General features: G+C 62.8%; 1 protein-coding gene across 1 annotated transcript; it reads left to right on the forward strand.

Moving 5' to 3' along the window:
* The first annotated feature begins 9,511 nt into the window (after positions 1-9,511).
* Positions 9,512-15,484, forward strand: AMZ1 (archaelysin family metallopeptidase 1). The gene is made up of 6 exons (XM_074345577.1): positions 9,512-10,212; positions 10,502-10,669; positions 12,054-12,182; positions 12,379-12,548; positions 12,955-13,131; positions 14,942-15,484. Exons 1-6 carry the CDS (start codon positions 9,909-9,911, stop codon positions 15,482-15,484), a joined length of 1,491 nt encoding a protein of 496 aa, XP_074201678.1. The 5' UTR covers positions 9,512-9,908.
* The last annotated feature ends 4,784 nt before the right edge of the window (positions 15,485-20,268 follow it).

Consider the following 20,268-nt stretch of genomic DNA (forward strand, 5'->3'; position numbering starts at 1 on the left):
TGCTGGCTATGGCGACTGGACAGGAGGCCGCTGCCCAGCCACCGTGACCTGGGGACAGGACGGATGGTGGCCTTCTCTCAAGGTGCGTGTCTTGAGAACTGAACCTCTGCCTCCCTCCCCCTGGCCAGCTCCCCGGCCCATCCCTGAGACAGGACCCTTGGGGGGATGCAGACCTCCCAGGAGCCGGGAAGATGGTTCCTCGCCTCCCAGAAACACAGGCGAAGCCTCTCCTGGGATGACTCTTCCTGACCTTGGGGATGGCACGGGGTGCCTGTCCGCCACCTCGCCTGTTCACTGAGCTTCCTCGGTCCTAACCCGAAGCCCCGTGGAGAGTCGGGACTCAGGATAGCAGCTGTGGAGTTGACGGCCTCCTGGGTCCCACAGACGGCAGGAGGAGACCAGGCCGAAATGCTCAGCTCAGCTTACGTGGGTGACGGGGCCCTGGGGCCCTGCCTGCCCCCTCTGCTCTGTCCTTCTCCCTGTGACGGTCGGCCCACCTGCACGTCTCGGGACTTGGGGGTGCTGTCAGGAAGGCCTCCTGACCCTGGGGCTGGCAGGGGGCCTGGAAGCGTGCCGGGAAGTGGGCACTGGGCCGTCTAGTCTCCCTTGCTTAGGGCAGCTCGAGGGGAGCAGCCCAACGAGGGGCAGCGTCCCAGCGCCACTCAGGAGGCCCCGACCCCAGAAGGGATGCTCTCACCCTCACCCTGCGGGAGGGCCGTGCCAGGGCTGTCCCTTGGGGTCCCTCCTCAGCTTCAAGCCACCCACTTCTACCCCCCCCCACCTTCAGCATCCAGGCAGGGAGGGGCTCTGAGGGCTGAGATGGGGGGCCCCCTCTGCTGTGCTTGTGAAGGAGCCACCCCCAGCCCCCACAGCCCAGGCCCCAGCCCCTCCCCCAGCAAGCCCCCCAGAACGTCCCCTCTGCACTCCTGAGCTGTCTCCGTCCCCTCTTTCTCCCGACTCCCTGTGCGTCCTGAAAAAGCAGTGGAGCCTCCGTTTCTTCCCCAGCCGGGGGCCCCGCAGCCCTCGCTGTGTGACTTGGCCCCTCTCTGTGGACGGCATTGTCCAAGGAGGACCACAGAGGCCTCCCGGATGCCTGTTCGATGGCCTCTTCCCCAGCCTGCCCCTCCCGGGGCACCCGCCCACTCCCCTCAGCGCTGCCCTGTGTCCCACAGTGCTTGTCCCTGCTCCCCCCGGACACGTGGCTGGAGAGACAAAGGCCAGGCCATAGAGGCCACTTAGGGCCCACCTCATGAGGACCCCAGTGTGCCAGCTTGTGCTCCAACCAGTGCCCCTCCTGCCCACCCCTCCCCCCAAGCTGTGACAAAGGAACCCTGATGGGTCCCAGGCTGCACCTCCGCCTCTGACTTCCCTCCCTTCAGCTGTCCTGCTCTGCGATCCTGCGCATTTGCTGAGGAGTAATGACCCCGTCTTACTAATCTGAGCATGGAGCTTGGCCCGAAACAAGCGTGGTGAAGCCCCGGACTCCAGACCTGGTGGGGGCTCCTTCCCGCCCACAGGAGCGGCGGGGGGCAGGTGCCAGGGTCCTGCTGCTGGGGGCCTAGGGCAGAGCACAGGGGGCACAGGGTGACTCATGGCTGGAACACTGCCTACTTCCCTTTGGGCGGGCAGCCTGGAGGCCTCCTGGGGCTCTCTTGGGTGGGTGGGGGAGTCCCCAGACCAACATGTCCAGGGCAGGTGTCCTGAGAACAGCTGAGGGCTGGTCAGATGGGGACCAACATGGACCCAAAACATGGGCTGCAGCTGCCCCTCCCCCACTCCCAGGGCGGCAGGGCTGCCTCAGGGCCATGTGCTTCCCTGAAGTTCACAGGTCCTGACAGCCTCCAGAGGTCCAGGGCAAGACAGGCGGCAGTGACGTGCCCGGGCAGGTCTGCGGCTGCGTGAAGTCAGGGCAATGAGGAGTCTGGGACCAGGTGACAGAATAAGTCTTGGGAGCCTTTGAGGCCTTGGCTTTTATCTAGGTGACCACTTGCAGGCTGTGTGACTGGCTCTCTGAGCCTCCGTTTCCCCATCTGTAAAATGGGTTGGCATAAGCATTACACGAGGTGACTGTGCAATCCAGCCCCAGCCCGTCTAGCACCTTGAGGGCCCTCCGCTGAGTGTCTCATGCAGCTGCTGGGGTGCACGTGGGTTTCAAATCACGCAGGGCCCCGTCTGACCAGCGCCCTGCAGGTGATGTTCCTGAAGTGCGGGCCCCCCACCCCCAGCTCTGTGGAGACCACAGGGGTCACTGGCATCTCCGTCTTACGAATGAGCTGACAGCTCAAAGATGGGAAATGATGTTTCTTGGTTTGGTAGCTTGAGTAGTGGATCCAGAGCACAGAGGTTTGACCACTGACCCAAGATGCTTTGTACCCCTCCCTGAGCTTGCTAGGAAGTCCTTGAAAATCCTTCCAGACTAGGACCATCCATAGTCAAGGCTCTCTGGGGGGGATGGCTCCGGGCCAGAGACTCCGGCAGCCCCCTCCACCTTGCCTTCTAGACCTTTCCCCTTCTGTGCCAAGGGCCTGGGGTCTGCGCTGATGAAAGGGGAGCCGTGTAGGGGGTGCAGCCCGTGGCCTGAGCTGCATTCTCTATCAGGAGTGAGGACAGCACAGGACGGGGGCCCTGCGCCCCTCTGGGACCCCACGCTGAGCTGCGGAAGAGAAGGAAGGAGGGAACCCTTAGCAGTGCCCACTGGCCTCGCTCAGTGGCCTGAGAAGCATGATTAACAGCACAGAAGCCTCCGAGCCTCCCAGGGCCCAGGCATCTTCCTTCTGTATCCTGGCAACTGACGAGGCGGAGGCTGTTCAGGAGGAGGATGCAATGCCTCTCCCCCTGCCACGTGGGAATGTCCCCTCGCTGTCCCGGAGCTGCGCAGTGAAATCCCCACCTGGAGGCGGGAGACACGGCAGGTGGGCCGTGGGCTGACGGCCCTGCAGCGTGGGGGTGCCATGTGGCAGGACCGTGGGGCCACGGCTGCCCTTCTCCGGGGGCGAGGGGACCCAGAGAAGGTGTGTGGTAGGAGCTGCATGGAGAAGGGCTGCCCTGCCTTCCACCCCCCAGGACAAAGACCACCCGGGCCACAGACAGCAGGACCGTCTCTGAGGAACCACGCTGTACACACTGCGAAGGGGCATGTGTCCCCGCCCTTACCAGCACTGGGGCTGCAGCGAACCTTCCGGGGGGGGGGTGTGATCAACCCTGGCTCTGCCATCTGGGTGGGCCTGTCACATCCCCTGCCTAGTCCTCAGTTTTTCACCTATAAAATGGGGACAAAAAGATAGCTATCACACAGGCTTGAGATAACACACGTGAGGCATTTAGCACATTGTTCCTGGCATATAAAAACTTCTAAAAAATTATAATTACATTTTAATGGGGAGACCTCCAAATGAAGGGGAAGTTCCCAGAGAGTGATGACAGGGCGAGGCTGTGTGCTGCAGTTGTACCCCGTCCTTGCTGGGGTAACCCTGACGCCAGTGCCTTTACAGCGCATCCTGGGTTTATCCGTCTCACCTGGGGCCCCACTGGGCGGCTCGGGTTTGCGCGCCTCACCTGGGGCCCTACCTGGCCGCCGCTGGCTTACCGCGCTCCCCTGCTCGGCTTTAAGATCGCGGGCCCCACCCGACCCTCCCCAGGTGTTTGCGGGAGTGTCGGGGCGCCCCTCCCGCGCTCTACAGGAAGTCAGCAGAGGTCAGTGTCTGTAAGGCGCGTCTGAGGCCCGGGGACTCCGGCCAGCTCTCTGCCCACTGGCGGCCCGCGCGTGAGGCACCCAAGCGGCAGGAGGGGGTGTGGCGCCCACGGCCAGGCGGCCCCATCACACTTTCCACCGGGTCCCGCCTCGGTCCCTGCCCCTCGGTGCTGACGTCACGGTGGGACCTCCTGGGCGACTCTCGTGGCCCGCGCCGCGCCTGCCGGCTCCCGGGGGCGCCAGGCTGCGAGGTGGGCGCGCGGCGGAATTGGGGCGCGGGGCGCGGAGGACCCGGGGAGCGCGGCCCGCAGGACGGAGGACGCGCGGAGGCCCCGGGCGCGCGGCGCCGAAGACGCGGGGCGCAGTGAGGACCGGGGCTGCGAGGTAGAGGTGCGGCGGGGACGCGGGCGGCCACCGCGGGGGCGGGTGGTTCGGCGCCAGCACCCGCAGCCTAGCGGGACGCCGTGTCCATGCCCGGACGCCCTGGCCGCGCCGCAGTGCTGGGTCCGGCCGTGCAAGCCCCGAGGACGCCCTGGCGGCGGCGTGCGCGCTCCTGTGCGGGGTCTGTACTTGGAGGGCGCGCTGGGCAGGAGTTGGGGAGTCAGGGACCGGTGCGCCGAAGAGGGTTTGGTGCAGTACCGCGTTCCATGCTTGGCGCCAGGGTCGGGGCTTCCCAGCCCGGGCCTTGCAGAGGGGAGCCCGGGGGAGCGAAGGGGCTCTGTGACCCTTCCCGACCATCTGCTCCCCATGGGAGGGCGACCTGAGGGCTGTTTTCCATCCAGGCGAGGGGAGCAAACAGCCATGGGAGGGCCCAGGGCCAGGCAGGGAAAGAGGGCATTTCCTGGCTGGTCCAGGTGAGGTTCTCCCAGGGAGCCTGGGGGTGTGGGGACCAGCCAGGTATTGGTGGAGAAGGAGGCCTGTCGCTGTTTTATGTTGAGGAAAACAGGCAGCATCTCCAGCCCAGAAAAGCAGGGCGTGGAGTAGCACAGAGATGCCGACTTGAGAAGGAATGCTGCCAGGGTCGGGAGGGGAAGGATGGGTCACCGGGAAGGAAGCTGTGTGTGTGTAGGGGGCAGTCAGGGTTTGCAGGTGAGGGCAGCTGAGACAGGAAGCAGGGGTCTGTCCTGCTGTGGTCGAAGCCCTCATTTCCCCTCCTAGCAAATGGAAACCTCTGGGAAGTGTGAAACCCAGACCCCTCACATCTCCGCATGGGGCTGCTCGCATGGGGCTGCTCGGAAGGCAGACAGTCATGAATAGCTCGCTCACGCAGCTGCTGGGATGTTTTGCAAAGTGCATTCAGAATAACAAGAGTCAGAGCATGCTTTCTTGCTGAAGTCTGGGGCATCTGTCCAGTCGGATGGGGAAACAGGTGCCCGGGCTGAGGGGTTTGGGGCAGCCTGCCCTTTCTGCAGTACCAAGCACATGCCCTTCCCTGGCCTATGGGTAGGACAGCAGATAGGTGGGGGGGATGAGGGCACCCCAGGGAAAGGGACGGGGGGCTGGAAAATTTGGCCACAGCCCCAGTGTTAACAGCAGCAGGGCAGAGACATCCCACCGTTTGTTTATGCTGAGACCAGCTCTGCTTCTGGAAGCCCATTAGCACGTTAAGAGTTCCAGCTCCAGTGTGGGGCATGGCTTTGAAATTGGGCCTGGTTGCTGCCCATCGGTGTGAACACGGCCTCAGTTTCTCCATCTGAGACATGGGCACCTTAACAGCACCTGCAGCGTCACAAGATTGTGCATCTTGAATGAGACGACACAGGTGGGGCTGAGGCGCATGGCTGGTGTCCCGTGCACGGCACCTGCTGCCCCACAATCGTGTGCAGAGGAGTGGGAGGGACAGATCTGGAGCCCGGTTTTGGAGGTCTCCCTTCTGGAGCCTTCACAGTTGCCAAGACTGAAAGGTTGACAAGTGCAGGAAAGGGCTGGGACTTGCCTTGCTCTGGCTGTGGCTCCCTCCCACGGCACCTGCAGCCTGGGACTCAGTCTCGGTCTCTGCCCACGTCCAGCTGCTGTTCCTGTGTGAGCGGCGATCCTGTGCAGAAATGACCTTGCAGGGCGGGTCAGGCGGGAGTTTCTCTTAGTGGCCCAGGGAGAGAGTGTGGCCATCCGGGCATCTTGAAAGGAAATGCTCTCTGGGCAGACAGACATCTGCACCCCAGACGCAGAAAGAGCCAGGCCTGTGTGGACGGACAGGGACTCACGCACCCTGGGGCCCAATCTGGAGCCTGTCCTCCCACTGACCGCCAGCCTGTGTTGGTCCAGGGCTAATGGGGCCACTTCTGAGCTCTTTGGGCTTCTGTGTGGCTGGGGTGCTGGGGGATCTGCCTACAATGTAGCCCCCGAGTGGGGTCTGTGTGATAAGGGGCAGTGGGCCCTGGCCAGAGAGAACTTTCGGGGGCAGGATAAGGTCCTGTAAACGAGGCCCAGAGTAAAACTAGACAGACTGATTGTTCCTGCCTTTGACTGTCTTCCTTCCCTCTCTGTCGGGAGTCAGGAGTCCCGTGTCTGAATCCTGGTAAGCTGTGCAATCCTGGGCAAGCGCCCTCCCCTTTCTGAGCCTCCATCGTCTCACCTATGAGACGTGTGACTGCTGATAGCCACGTTTCAGGAAGCTGCAGGTTTGGACGAGGTGTTGGGTCCAGGGGAGACCTTGGGGTTACGGGCAGAGGACCTGCAGGGGGGACGCCCTCAGATGTCGGCGTCTGTCCCATTTCTGCCTCTTTAGGAAGCTGTGACACAGACCCTCCGGGCATCCGGCGGCCTGAAGCGGCCCCAGAGAAGTGATTTATAGGCCATACTCAGTTACAGAAAGTAGTTCTGAGCCGGCTGTGACCCCAGGGAACGTCGGACAGGGGAGGCCTCCAGCTCGCTGCGGGGCGGCGTCTGTGAGCCAGGGTCTGGGGCAAGCCGGGGCACACACGCAGGGTCCCGTGACCCGCATCTAGAGACGAAAGTAGGCCTTGAGGTGCTGTGATGTCAGGTGCTCAAGGCGGGTCCCAGGCTCAGGGTCGACCTCGGATGGGAGCTGGTACCTGCTCCTCTCTGCTTGGTCTAGCCTCGCTCAGGGTGAGGAAGGCAGGCAGCACCGAGCCCTTCTGTCTGGGAGGAAACTGAGGCGCTGTGGGATCGAAGGCCAGAGGGCCAAGTCCATACTGGCCTGCGGGGCGCTCACTCCTCAGGGGTTCCTGCGTGCCTCTCCGTGCCTGGCCCCTGGGTCCCGGGCGGCCAGGAGCCCACAGCCCACTACCCGCTCCCAAAGCTTGCTGGAGGGGTGCCTGGTCAGCCGGGGAGGAGGGGTTCCTAGAGCTTGGCCTGCAGTACCACTCAGCTCACACCGCCCTCCGCTCTTAGCTCAGGGGAGGCCAGAGCTCTGGGGACAGTCTCCAAGTCTGCGAGACGTGGCCCTGTCTCCTCCCCCCCACCCCGGTGTGTGTGTGTGCGCGCGTGCATACACGCATGTGCGCGCAGCAGGGCCTTGCACGTGCTCCTCCGCTGGGACTCTCCTTTCAGACCCCCTGCCTGGCTCCCTCTTTCCAGTCTGCTCAGGGAAGCCCTGTCTGGTCACCCTCTTGAAAATGGCAGTGCAGCCCTGGCCCTCCTGACCCCCACCCCTGCTCTGCCCTCCCCCCTTCCAGTAGCATTTAACACCTTCTAACACGCAGGACAGCATCTGTCTTCACCGCCTTACGTCTTACGTAGACTTGATGCGCCATGAGGCCAGGGACCTCTGTCCGTGTTGTCCGTGGGTGCTGGCCGCCCCACGGGTGAGTGGGCACTCAGTGACTATGGGGCGGACGAGGGAAGGAGGCCACGGGGGCTCCTGCCCTCAGACCCTGCCCGGCCCGTGACCTCCTGGTCATGCGTTCCCTGGCCTCCGGAGGAGTCGCCACTGTGGTCCTTCCTGATGCCAAGTGATTTGGTCTCAGGTGTCTGGTGTTTTCCCTACAGCCCAGGAGCCATTGTTTATCCCACTGCGAACTGTCCATGTTGCCCTAGAGTCTGGGACAGGGAGGGAGGTCTGGGCCGGGGTCCCGAGAAGGTGGGGACCCGCTGCCTCCAGTGACGGGGACCAGGGGGCTGGAACATCAGTGTGTTCCAATCCCGTCTCTGGTGCTTACGAGCTGTGTGGCTTTGGTTAAGTTAGTTTTAACCTTACTCTGCCTCAGTTTCACTCTCTGGAAAGTGGGAATGACTGTCCCCACTCCCCGGGGCATTAACGCGAGGAAGCCCCGCCTGGAACGTTGTGGGGGTGTTCAGCGCTCTTGCTGACCACTTACAAATCAGACGGGCAATGGGCTTGCACGTCGGTGTGACCTTTCTGGAAGGCAGTTGGCCGTACAGATTGAGATTCCTTAAACGTCCACAGAAGTGTCTTCTGGGAATCTCTCCTGAGGAAACGGAGACACAGACCCGCGACAACGAGGCTCATTGGGTGTTTTTGGCCAGCCATTCAAATTAGCTTTTTTTTTTTTTTTTTAAATAGAGGTGCTGGGGATTGAACCCAGGGTCTTGTGCATGCTAAGCATGTGCTCTAGCCCTGAGCTATACCCTCCCCGCCAAAATAGTATTTTAATAGACTGTTCAAGGATTTGGGAAAACACTCGTAATACACTACGTCAAGGGGATATGAGATTGCACACACAATTGGATATTAAACTTGTGAAATATACTGGTGGAAAGAAATATGTAAAGCTCTCTATTGGTAGGGATCTCAGTAGGCATTCAGTCCTGGTTCCCCTCCGCTCAGCTAAGTCAGCACTTAACTGAAAAAATACACCTGTGTGTGTATGTGTGTGTGTTATATATACACACACACGCTATGTATATAACATGTATGCATACATGTGTAAAACATCCCTGGAAAAACTAAGTATGTACTTTTCCAGAGGAAGATTTATAAATTATACGTACACCCAGTTTTCCTCTTTACATGAACACGTGCCCATATTTACATGTCTGTTCACGCACATGTGTACACATAGGTGCACACATGAGTACACACATGTGAATTTATTTTCTGGATGAACATTTTAAACTGGGGTTAGCTAAAGGCAGCACAGGCTCCTTTCTTCATTCTTCCCACAAAAACAAGGTTGTTCCTGTTTCCCAGCTCGGGCTGGGAGGCCTCGCGACTCCGTTTTCTGCAGAGACAGGGCGGGCGCGTCTGGCCTGATTCTGAATCGGGGCTGCGCGGAGCGCGGCGCCTCGTCCTGCTCTCCTGGTGCTTGTGCACCTTCTCTTCCCCGCCTTGTTCTCCCCCATCGCCCCTCCCCCGCCAGCCGTGCACCTTTGGATGAGACAAACCCCCAGCTGCCGGTCCCTTCCCGGGGCTTTTCAGGTGTGCGGTGGGAGGAGCGCTGTTTCTGATTAACACACGGACTTTGCTCCTGGTTTGGGAGGAAACCCACTCTGTCGCCGTCCCCCCAGCCCTCCACGTCTCCTCTCCCCGCCTGGTCTCTGCTGCAGTTGATGTGCTCTTTGTGGCTTTGCAGCTTCTCCCTATTTATAGTTCCTGTGGTTGGCGTGTGCCTGCCCCTCGCACGTGCCAGCAAGCTTCTGGGTCTGGCAACGCAGGGCCTGCCTTCTTCCCCTCGGCTGGCCTGGCCACATGGACGTGGGGACCGTGGCTCCCTCCACCGGCCCACGGGGCTCCTTCCGGGAAAGCTGGTGGCTGCAGGTGCTGAGGTGGCCCAGGCAGCAGGGTGCACTTGGTGGTCACAGAGGGGTCAGGGGCTGCTAGTGTCCTGGTGGAGGGGCCCCTCGGGTTTTGCAGGCGCTCAGCACAAGGGTGGGGTGGTCTTCCCCCCCCCCCCCAGGGCTCGGAGGAGTCAGGTGGGACGGTGGAGGTTGGGTGCTGTCCTCATGGGTTACCATGGAAACGTGCATCGCTGCTGCAGGCCGCAGGGGCGGGGACCCTTCCCCACACTCAGTGCTCGGAGGCCCCGGCCTGCGGGAGGAGGAGGGAGCGGCGGCCCTGCCCCGCTGGGTGGAAGTGCCGGGTCCTGGGGCACCGCCCCCGCGAAGCCCCTTCCCCAGGCAAAGGGAGGGGCTGAGGGCTCAGCCGCGTGTCCCCGCAGGTGCCCACGGGCCTGGAGGCCTCCGAGCCGCTCGCTGCTGAAAAGGCCCGACACAGCGGGGGCTCCGGACCAGCTCGCGGCCTGGCCGGGCGGCGCGTGGGCAGCAGCGGGGCCTCCGCCGGGTGGCCGGGCCCGTCATGCTGCAGTGCCGGCCGGCCGAGGAGTTCAGCTTCGGGCCCCGGGCCCTGAAGGATGCCCTGGTGTCCACCGACCCGGCGCTGCAGCAGCTCTACGCGTCCGCCTTCTCCCCGGCCGAGAGGCTCTTCCTGGCCGAGGCCTACAACCCCCGCAGGACGCTTTTCCGCACGCTGCTCATCCGCTCGGCCTTCGACTGGCTCCTCAGCCGCCCCGAGGCCCCCGAGGACTTCGAGGCCTTCCACGCCGCCCTGCCACCCCGGAAGCAGGGCCCGACGCAGAAGCACATTTACCTGCAGCCCATAGGTGCCCGCGGGCGTGGGCGTGGGCCCCGGGCAGCAGGTGGTGAGGAGCTGGGGGGTGGCGGCCCGGGGCTGGCAGGGAGCCCGGGGAGGGGGGGAGACAAGGGCCTGGATCCAGCACCGGGTGGGGGGTCTGTGCCCCGGCCGCAGGCAGGACATGATCTGAGGGGAGACACTCTGGCAGGTGTCACCCAGCTGGCCGGTGTGGCCGGGGGTTCCAGGGGTGCTGGGCACCATGGGCGGGGGTCCCGCTGGGGCTGATGGTGGGGCTGACGGTTCGGCTCTGCCCCCAGATCTGAGTGAGGGGCCGGTGGGCAGCGCCCTCCTGGACCACCTGCGGAGCTGCACCGAGGCCTTCTTCCTGGGCCTGCAGGTCAGGTGTCTGCCCTCGGTGGCAGCTGCGTCCATCCACTGCTTGTCGCGCCCCAGTCGGGACTCCGACAGGCTCCAACTGCACACAGGTGAGCGGGCGGGGCGTAGCTGAGGTGCAGGCCGCCACCGCTTGGCAGGAGGTCCTGTTTGGAGGCAGAAGGAGGGAGGGAGGAGCCCAGGAGAAGGAAGGAAGCCCTCTGCTTTTCTGAGGTGGGGGAACGTCTATTTCCCACCCTTTAAGAAAGGAAGATCAAGACGAGGGCGTCCAGAGTGTCCAGAGACTTGACCACACAGCCCCGCGTCCACTGGAAAACCCCAGGACACGCAGAGCAGGTGGCGCGGCCCTCTGAGGCCCTGAGGCCCTCCTCCAGCCTTCTGTCTTCACAAAGCACTTGATATGGGTCGAGAAGACCCCATCCCTGGCCCCCCCAGTGCCCAGGGGTCACTGGCAGCTGGAGGCTGAGGCTGGTTGAGAGGCAGAGATGAACTGGGGGCTGTCAGACCTGCTGGAGGCCTCGGCGAGGGCCCCGGGGAGGGGCTGCTGCCAGGTCTGGGGCGAGCGGGGTAATGCCCCCTCAGCTGGGGGAAGGCCTCGGCTGTTGCCTTCCTTCAGCCTCCGCCCCCTTCTTCCTCCCTTCGAGGATCCCAGCGGGAGGCACGCTCCTCCTCCGTCCGCTCCCATGTCTGCTTCTTTCCCCTCACGGTCCATCCGGTTGTATTTTCATCCTCTGGTTCCCTAGTTCTCTCTCTAGCTACGCCTCACGCGCCATTAAACCCAGGGAGTCCCTAATTGCCGCCCTATTTTTCAGTACCACAGTTCCTTTTTCAAATTAGCAGTGTCACTTTTTTATCGTGCTCAATTCCCCACTAAAAATGAGTTCCGAATTTACATGTACAAATACAGCCGCCTTCCAGTCTGTGTCCGCAAGTTACTGCAGACATGGCGACATCCTAATGCCCGGTGCCTGAGACGTGACCGCCCCAGGGGACGGGGTTTACAGGTGTCAGCACACTGGCCGTCCCTTCGTCCACGTGAGGTGCCGTGTTCACGGGTCCCAGGCACTAGATGCGACATCTTTGGGGCCGTCCGTCTGCTGCCCAGGGCTGTAGGGGCTCTTCCCTTGAGCACCCACCGCACTAGCCCAGTGGCCTTTTTGGTGTTCCCACCTGGATGTCACTGGGTGTCCTGGACCCTGTCCAAACCAGCTCTCCTGACAGCTTTGGAAACAGACACCCTGAGCTGCCCCTTCCCCCGGGGCCTGGCCCGTAGCCCCAGCTTCACGTGGTGCAGCTTGGCCGCTCTGAGTTCAGGCTGTCGGACAGTTTCTCAGGGACATCACAAGCTTGCGTCCAACTTTGGGATGGGCTGGTCCCCAGCAGAGGAAGAGGGTGACGAGTTTGCCTGCCCTGAGCCCTGGGCTGGGAGATGGGGGCCTAGTCACCTCCTCACGGGCCCCCTGCCTGTCCCCACAGACGGCATCCTGTCTTTCCTGAAGAGCAGCAAGCCAGGGGACGCTCTGTGCGTGCTGGGCCTCACACTGTCCGACCTGTACCCGCAGGAGGCCTGGACCTTCACCTTCGGCAAGTTCCTTCCCGGGCACGGTGAGTCAGAGCCCGGGGCTGGTGCACTCACATTCTAGCCCCCCATGGGGGAGGGGCCACCCATCCAGGGCTGCCGTCATGGGGCCCTGCTGGCGGGGCTGGGCCTTTAGGACCCATGCATCCTGAAGGGTGGCTTTCCCCGTGGGCTCCCTGAGCTGAGGCCGCCCCTGGCACCCCTGTCTCCGCCTCTCCCCAGAAGTGGGCATCTGCAGCTTTGCCCGGTTCTTGGGGGAACTCCTGCAGCTGGAGCCCAGCGCCCCTGACCCGGACCCGGTGGACGTGGCAGCAGATGGCCCGGAGGCGCCCCTGCAGGACAGAGGCCGCACCATGTGCTTCAGCGCCCTGGGGATGGTCCAGTGCTGCAAGGTGGGTGTGGCAGAGCAGATGGGGGAAAGGACGAGGACGGGAGGGTGGGGGTTCTGGCAAGCTCTAGGAAGATGCTGGAATGTGGAGTCAGACAGGAGAACGTGAGTGGACAGCCCCTGGACCCTCTGTGTCCAGGCCGTGATGCTGTCCAGTTCTCACAAGGATGAGGACGAGCCTTCACTTACAGAGTGTGGACACGAAGGCTCAGGGACACCAAAGCCCTCTGTCTGGGGTCACACACAGCCCTGAAGTAGCGGGGCTGGGACGTGAACCTCCATATGTCTGACGTTGGGACCACCACCCCAGAGCTGACCACAGTGGCCTGCCTCTCTCCCTGGAGCCCAGGGGGTCCTGGGGATCGGGGGTGGGGGCTCAAGGCTGCACGGTGAGGGACCGTCTCCCGCAGGCCACCTGCCATGGGCTCTGCCACCTCCTGGGCCTGGGGAGCTGCCGCTGGCTCCGCTGCCTCATGCAGGGGGCCCTCAGCCTGGACGAGGCGCTGAGGCGGCCCCTGGACCTCTGCCCCATCTGCCTGCGGAAGCTGCAGCATGTCCTGGGCTTCAAGCTCCTGGACAGGTATAAGGTGAGTCCCGCCCTGGGAGGGGCGGGGGGCTTGCAGCAGGTGGGGCGGATGCGCGTCTGTGACCTGCGGGGAACGCAGGCCTGCGCTGTCAGCTCTGGGGGTCTCGTGGGCCTGGCCGCACCCTGGCCCAGGGCTGGTGGCTGTCACCACAGGCTGCTCGGGGGTGGCGGGGCGCACAGCTTTGATTCCCCAGGCACCCCCAATCCGAGCCGGTTTTCACCACGCACGGACGGGCGGGCCTGAGACCCTGTCCCCGCACTTCTGTCCTTACGCTGGGTCTTGCTCACGAGGGGGCCTCCCCCACGAGGGGGCCTCCCCGGCATCACCTCCTCTCTGCTCAGCCCAGGCCGCCCAGAGGAAGGGCAGGCCCCTGGGGGGGGGGGAGGAGGCAGAACCAGACTAAACAGGAGTCTGGAGGGGCCAGCAGGCGCTCCGGTCAGCCCTGCCCTCCGCAGGGCAAGCCCGCGGGGTGACGCTGCCCTCTGCTGCTGGCCCGAGGCACTGCGGGGCCCAGGCGGGCGAGGGGACCCCGGGGGAAGGGGTGCATCCTTTGGGAAAGCTTGTTTGAAAACTCAGAAACTTTGCAAACGTGGTTATTTTTTCTTTAAAACCCACCTTTGGATGAAAACACCAAGGTAAAGTTTTCCTTCAAATTAAGGCACAGGCCTATCAACATAATAGCTTTGGTTTAATTTTAAGACCCAGAGGTTTAAGCCGGAAGCTTTAAATGAACCCCATGGTGTTTGAAGTTCTGGGAAGCCGGCCTCCCCCCCCTGCAGTGGTCAGTGTCTGGAGACCACTGTGTCCAGGTGCCCACGGAGCGGGCGAGGCTAAGCGTTCCTAACAGGACCCCAGGTTGCTGCTGGTCGGGGACTCTGTGTCGAGGACCGTGGACTAGGGGCTGGGCACTTCCAGGTCACAGAGCTGCCTCCTGGCACAGCTCTCTCCCAGGCGTCTCCATGGTAAAGAGCAGGTCCAGGGGCGCCGAGGAGACCGCCTGCCTCGTGGGAGAGAGGTGCCGCCAAGCCGCAGCGGCCCGGCTGCAGACTGGCTGACAGTCCTCAAGAGGGTGTGACTGGTGTGTTCATCAGCGGCGAGCGCCTGCCCCACCAAGTGCAGGGTCAGGGGACTTGGCCATAAGCAGCTCATTATCTTCACGGTGGGTTTAAGGTGAAGGGAGGCAGGGGGCCCTCAGCCTGGACGAGGCACTGCGGCGGCCCCTGGACCTCTGAAAATGTGGTCTGAAAAGGTCTGGGATTTCTCATTATGTCCTTTCTCGGGGTCCTGCCCGCCTGTCAGACAAGAACCCCCCGTCATCCCTCCCCGGACAGCCCCCACCCTGGCCCGAACACATGCCTCTCCCTGACTCCTAACCTGGTGGGGCCCCAGGGCCGCCCTGGGTCTGTACCAGTCGGGGGTGTGCTGGGAAATGCCGCTAAGGAAAAGCCTCGATGCAGAGTATCCGCCGCTGTCCACGGTGTGAAGACTCCACCACGGCCAATTCCGAGCCGTCCCTGGAGAGGGTCGGGAAGAGGTGGCCAGTAGTGGACCCTGGGTGTGTCGGCTGCACGGGTGCGCCAGGAGCAGAGGCACTGGTGGCGTGTTGGAAAAGCACCAGCCCCGTTTTTACTGGAGGGTTGTCCCATTGTGAGCTCTGCGTAAACGGACCCTGACTGTTGGCCAGGCTTGTGAAGCCCCTGGAAGTCTGCCGTCTTCAGAGGCACTAGTCTGAGGGCCCCTGGGGGGTGGGGCCCCCTTGGCCGGGGAAGTGGCCGCATAGGCTGGCTCAGCCCATGTCTCTCCCTCTCAGAGGCTGTACGTGTGGACTCAAGTGGCAGCGGGGACAAGGCCTGGCCTGGAGGCAGGGGATCCGTCTGTGTCTGAGGACACCCCGCCCTGCAGCGCGGACTCGGGCCTGTGCTGTGAGAGCGACTCGGAGCCGGGCACCAGCCTGTCAGAGCCCCTCTCCCCGGACGCCTGGAGCCATGCCTTCCCTGCTGGCCCTGAGCTGGAGCCCGAGGATGGGCTGGGCTCCCTGGCAGCCACCGAGGGGCCGGTGACGGCCCTGGCGGAGCACGGGCGGTGGCTGGCGGCCTGCGTCCAGGCCCTGGAGAGAGATGTGACCGAGGATGAGCTGGCACAGCTGGACAGGGCGGTGGATGGCCTGGCCCGCTGGGAGATGTTCACCGGGCGGCTCCCGGCCCCCAGGCAGGGCCTGCCCTGCAGCAGAGACAGTGCGGGGCTGCGCAGAGTCCTGGGGGACAAGTTCTCCTCCCTCAGGAGGAAGCTGAGTGCTCGCAAGCTGTCCCGGGCCGAGTCCTCCCCCCGGCGCTGGAAGGCCGAGGACAATTAGCACGGCCGGTGTGTCTTGTCCAGCGCCTGCCAGTCCCAGGACACCAGCTGCCCTGGCGCCGCGGGCCCACAGCCGCCAGGAAGGAGGTCTTGGGGGAAGCAGAGGGAGCACCGTGCCCCCCCACGCCCAGTCCCAACCCGTGGTGGTGGAGCCCAGCATGGCGTTCCCGGGCCCCGGGAGGGCCTTCCTCAGCCCCACCAGACCTCAGAGTGGGTGGCGGCGAAGACACTTGCTCCTCCTGTGGCCTGGGGGCCCTGGGCCTCGGGTCCCTCCAGCCGTTCACAGCAGGAGCTCGGAGGCAGCCCTGGGCAGGGCGGCACAGTGGAGGTGGGCGGCCTCATGCTGCCAACTCAGGTCCAAGGCCCACAGGCGGGGTCTCCAGTGAAGGGGGTTGTTTCTATGTAGCGCCCCCCCCCCCCGAGAAAGGTTGCTTTCTGCAGCAGAACTGCATTCTGGCCTTGGAGGGTGTCTCCGTGGGCCTTGGGGACGGCCACCACCCACTGGAGGACGTGCCCAGGGCTCTGCACCAGGAAGGGAGGGTGTCACAGGGGCAGGTGGGAGGTGCTGTGAGCAGAGGCCCTTCTGCCTCCCCAGACAGCTGCCTGCTGTGACTGGCAGTGGGGAAAGCCAGCTGGGGTTCTGTCCCCGGGACCGCTGTCTGACACTGTCGGTCCGCACGCCCACGAGGGTGGCGTGGTCAGGGCTTTGTCCAGGACAGCTGTTGTCCGGCGGGGCCTTCGGGTCTAGCTCACTCAGTCGCCGGGAAGGTGTGAGAACGCCCACCACCCCTGCAGGATGGGCTCCCTTTAGTTTTGCCAAATTTTGCTTCTGGTTATTTGAAGCTCTTTTATGGACACACACATTTGACTGTTTTCCTGATGAACTGACCCTGTTTTCATGATCACACATGTTGGGGAGCGATGCTTCTGGTCCTGATGGCAGGATCCCAGCAGAGTGAGGAGTGGGCTCAGCTACGTTCCCATCTGGGAGGGGGTGAGGATGGGGCAGGCCCTGCGGCTTGTGGGCAGCTTATGCAGTTTTGGGGGCCTTCTAAGAAAGACAACACAAAACACAAATACAGGATCAGGAGGGCACCCCCACCCCCAGCAAGAGTGCCTGAAGCCTCCCTGGAATCAGGCCAGGTGAGAATGTAGGTCCCAGTCCCAGAAAAGCGCAAAGGAACGAGGCCATTGTGCATGTGAAGGAGACCAGATGCAGCTCTGCCGCCCCCGCCCCCGCCCGCACGGCTGTGAAGGGGTGTCGCGGGGCCCCACCGCCAGCAGGACGGCGGCGGCCGGTGCCTGGGTGTCTGTTGCTGTGAGCACACCGCTCCCTCCTCGGTGGCTTAAAACCCCAACCGTCACTCTAGCTCGGGAGTCTGCGGTGCGGGCAGGCCTTGGGGGGCCGGAGCGGCCAGCGCTAGCGTGGTTCACTCACGGGGCTGCCGCGTGGCTCGGCTTCCTTCAAGCGTGGCGGCTGCCTGCTGACGGCCGATTTCCTAGAATCACGTGGAAAAGGCTAGAGGTTGAAGATCATCACTTCCACTCTATTAAGGCCGCCCTGTCACCTGTGCTCACACCCAGGGAGGGGCTGTAGACCCCACCTCCGGGCTGTGGCCAGGTTCCGAGGAGCGTGAGGTGGAAGACCTGCCCCCCACTGTGTGGACTGGCCGTCACACCGGCAACACCATCTGACCTACTCCATTTTCTGTGAAGAGTAACTGCCTCAGTGATGGAAGACGACCCAGAGGGGACAGAGAGGGATCCATGCCAGGTCTTCAGCACCAGCTATCTGTGCCCATGGCCTTTGCCTCCCAACTGTCATAAGTGTCCCAAAACAGCATCCTGAAGTTGGGAGGGACAGACCGCTTCCTCCCTGGCCTCCACCAGCTGCAGATGGAGTACAATTTTCAAAGACAGCCGCTGGGAGGAATGCTTTGAAAATAAAACTTTCAGGAACAGAGATCAGATTCCTTCCTTTGCTAGAATAGGGGTCCAGGTTCTGTCCCTGCCGGGGGCGAGGAGCCAGTGGGACAGTCCCCTGGGAAGCTGCTACCGCAGAGGTGACAGTGAACACTGTCTCCAGGAGCAAAGGCATGTTCACCAGACAGGGTGCAGCTGGGCACCTTAACGGGGCTGAACTGCAATGTCTACAGAGAACCTTATCCCAGAAACAAGGGGCCCTGGTTTTTATTTTTGTAAATGCATGAAATTAACTTTTTTGCTTTCTCATCTCCTTATCTGTCGAAGGTCCCTGCAAGTCATAGGAGAGGTCTTAGAGCTTGCCCATGGACCCCTCGTGCCCTCACACTCGCGTGGGCCGGGGTGGAGGGGCTTGGATGGAGCTAAAAGTGCTTGGGGCTCATTACGTTACCTGTGTCGCCACATGTGAGGTGGGGCTGGGACATCTCCAGTGCCTTCGAGAGCAGCTTCAAGCCCAAGTCGAAACTCCATCTTGGTGGAGCAGCAGTGCCCGCCGGCCCTCAGTTAAGAGATAGCACAGCCCTCCCCTGCCTCTCACCTCCCCCTGCTCCCCTCCCAAAGCCCAAACTCGCCATCAGGTGCGGGGGTGGGGGGGAACCACCCCGAAAGCCGCCCTCCCCGCCCTTCCTGCCGGCAGCTGAGCCCTGGTGCGTGGGAAAGCGACTTCAGCCCCCGAGCCCCTCGACCGTCACCCCATTTCCAGAGCATGGGCAGGGATGTGGTCCTGATAATACTGCCCCATGGGGCGTCTGACTGAGACCTTGCTGGGAGGAAAGCAATCTCCAAAAGGGCTTAAAAACACACACAATGGCTTAGCCACACAGCTCACAGTAAAGCTAGGAGTCAAAATTTAGAGCCCACCACGTTCAAAGGCACAGCTATAGCATTCCAGGGACACACACACACACACACACGGAAGGGTCACTCATGGGCCCGACAGCAGGGCCGGGCTGCTAGACCCGTATCAGTTTGGAAAAAGGCAGGCAGATCGTCCCTGCAAATCAACTCCCCTTTGAAGGTGTCCTTCTAAGCACCAGAGAATTTCTTACGTCCTGCAAGGCAGGTGCCCTTATCCCATTTTAACCAAGGGCGCAGAGAGATTTGGTCACGTGCCCCGGGCTGCAAAGCGGGGGCTGCTGGTATTCAGACCAGGTTTGCCCTGACTCAGCCCTTCCGTGTTCTAGGTCCTTCTTGGGAAGGCACGCCAGGTGAGTCTGACCAGGAAGGGTCGGGAAGAAAACATGAGGGTGGGAGCCCTGCACCCCTGGCTCCTCCGCCCCAGCCCTCGGCCGGCTCTGCCCGGGGTGCTCAGATTGCCCGGAAGCTCTCTGGCGGCTCCAGACTCCGGAGGCCTGAGCAACGGCCTGGGTGGGTGGCCGGTGCGCTGGGGCAGAGACGCCAACTCAAGCAAAGCCTGGGGTTGCTCGGGCTTCGCTGACGTGTTTGTGTGACGAGGGTGCGTCCCCAGGAGCATTTTTACCCTGGTGAAGACCGGGAGGACCTGAGCTGGAGCCTGCCCACCGGGGAGCGGACGGGGGCTGCCTCCAGGCTGGCTGTGCCCGCCTGGGCCCCGGACAGGCCATGGGGGGCAGCTGGCGCTGTGGACCCCACGGCTGGCTGGCCTCGACCCCTGCCCACTCCCGGGGCTGGAATCTCTAGTGGGGCCAGGCTAGGCCTGATGGCTGTGCACAGAGGAGCCCGGTTCTAAGGAAACCCCAGGAAATAGCAAATTTATCACCCTTAGAATGTCAGGCTGTGAAAGCTCAACACAGAGAACCGGCCGGGAAGCGCCTGCTGCTTCGGGAGCTGCTGAAACCCGTGTGACTGACGGGCAGGAAGCGCTGAGCGCCTTGCCTTTTCCAGCACCTCCGTCGGGGAGAACCCAGAATGACCGTGGTCTATTTTTAAACTCAGCTTCTTGGGTAAAAAGGCAAATGAATACAAGCTTATGTCACGGGGTTATTTTAAAAAGCAGTTTCCAAGAAATGTCCTGGCCACTGTGTTCAGGCGACCCCCCCCCCCCACCTCAGTGAGGACCCAGGACTCGCTCATCAAAGCGGTGGCTGGACCCTGCCTCCTGGGCTGCTCAGGGATCCAACCTCGCACGGCCTCGCGATCGACCCAGGCTCTCAACTAACCAGAAGCAAAACCAGCTCCACGTGTGGCCAACGCCACACAAGCATTTCCACCAACTTTGCTGTCCCGAGCCTGGTGTCCGTCACCTGGCTTGAGACCCCCGCGGCCCCTCGGCTCTCCTGTCCGCTCCCTGACCCGACCTCCGCCCGGTGCCAGCTTCCCGGCTGCAGCGCGGCTGGAACACCACTCCGCGAGGCCGCGTGGCTTCCCTCCTGGTCCCCGGACATTCTCACCACGGTTACCGTGCTGTTCTTTCTGGCAGTGCGACCACCACGTTTCTGTTTAACGGGCTCTCGCTGGCTTGTGATCTGTGGGGACTGGTTGGAAAGCCGGCTCCTGCGCTGCTCCCTGCACCTGCGGGCTCGCACTCACCTGCTGCGGGGACGGCAGGACCAGCGGGGCAGGGGCCCCCTGGAAGCACTGATCTGCGGAAGCTGGTCATTCCCTTCTCTGTCCCTCTTTCAGCCTTTGGGCCACGAAAGGTGGATTTCAAATGAGGAGTAACTGACATCTGCGCCCGACAGCCCTTCACCTTGGCGGGTGGGGAGGGGGCACAGGGCCGGCTCGCCTGTCAGTGGGGCTGCCTTCCCGCCCTCCAGGTTAAATTGGGGGACAGGGTTGCTGGCAAACGGGTTCCTGGAAGGAGAGCCCGTGGGGGCCCAGTGT

This window comes from Camelus bactrianus, chromosome 18, assembly GCF_048773025.1.
Source record: "Camelus bactrianus isolate YW-2024 breed Bactrian camel chromosome 18, ASM4877302v1, whole genome shotgun sequence".
Taxonomy (NCBI): domain Eukaryota; kingdom Metazoa; phylum Chordata; class Mammalia; order Artiodactyla; family Camelidae; genus Camelus; species Camelus bactrianus.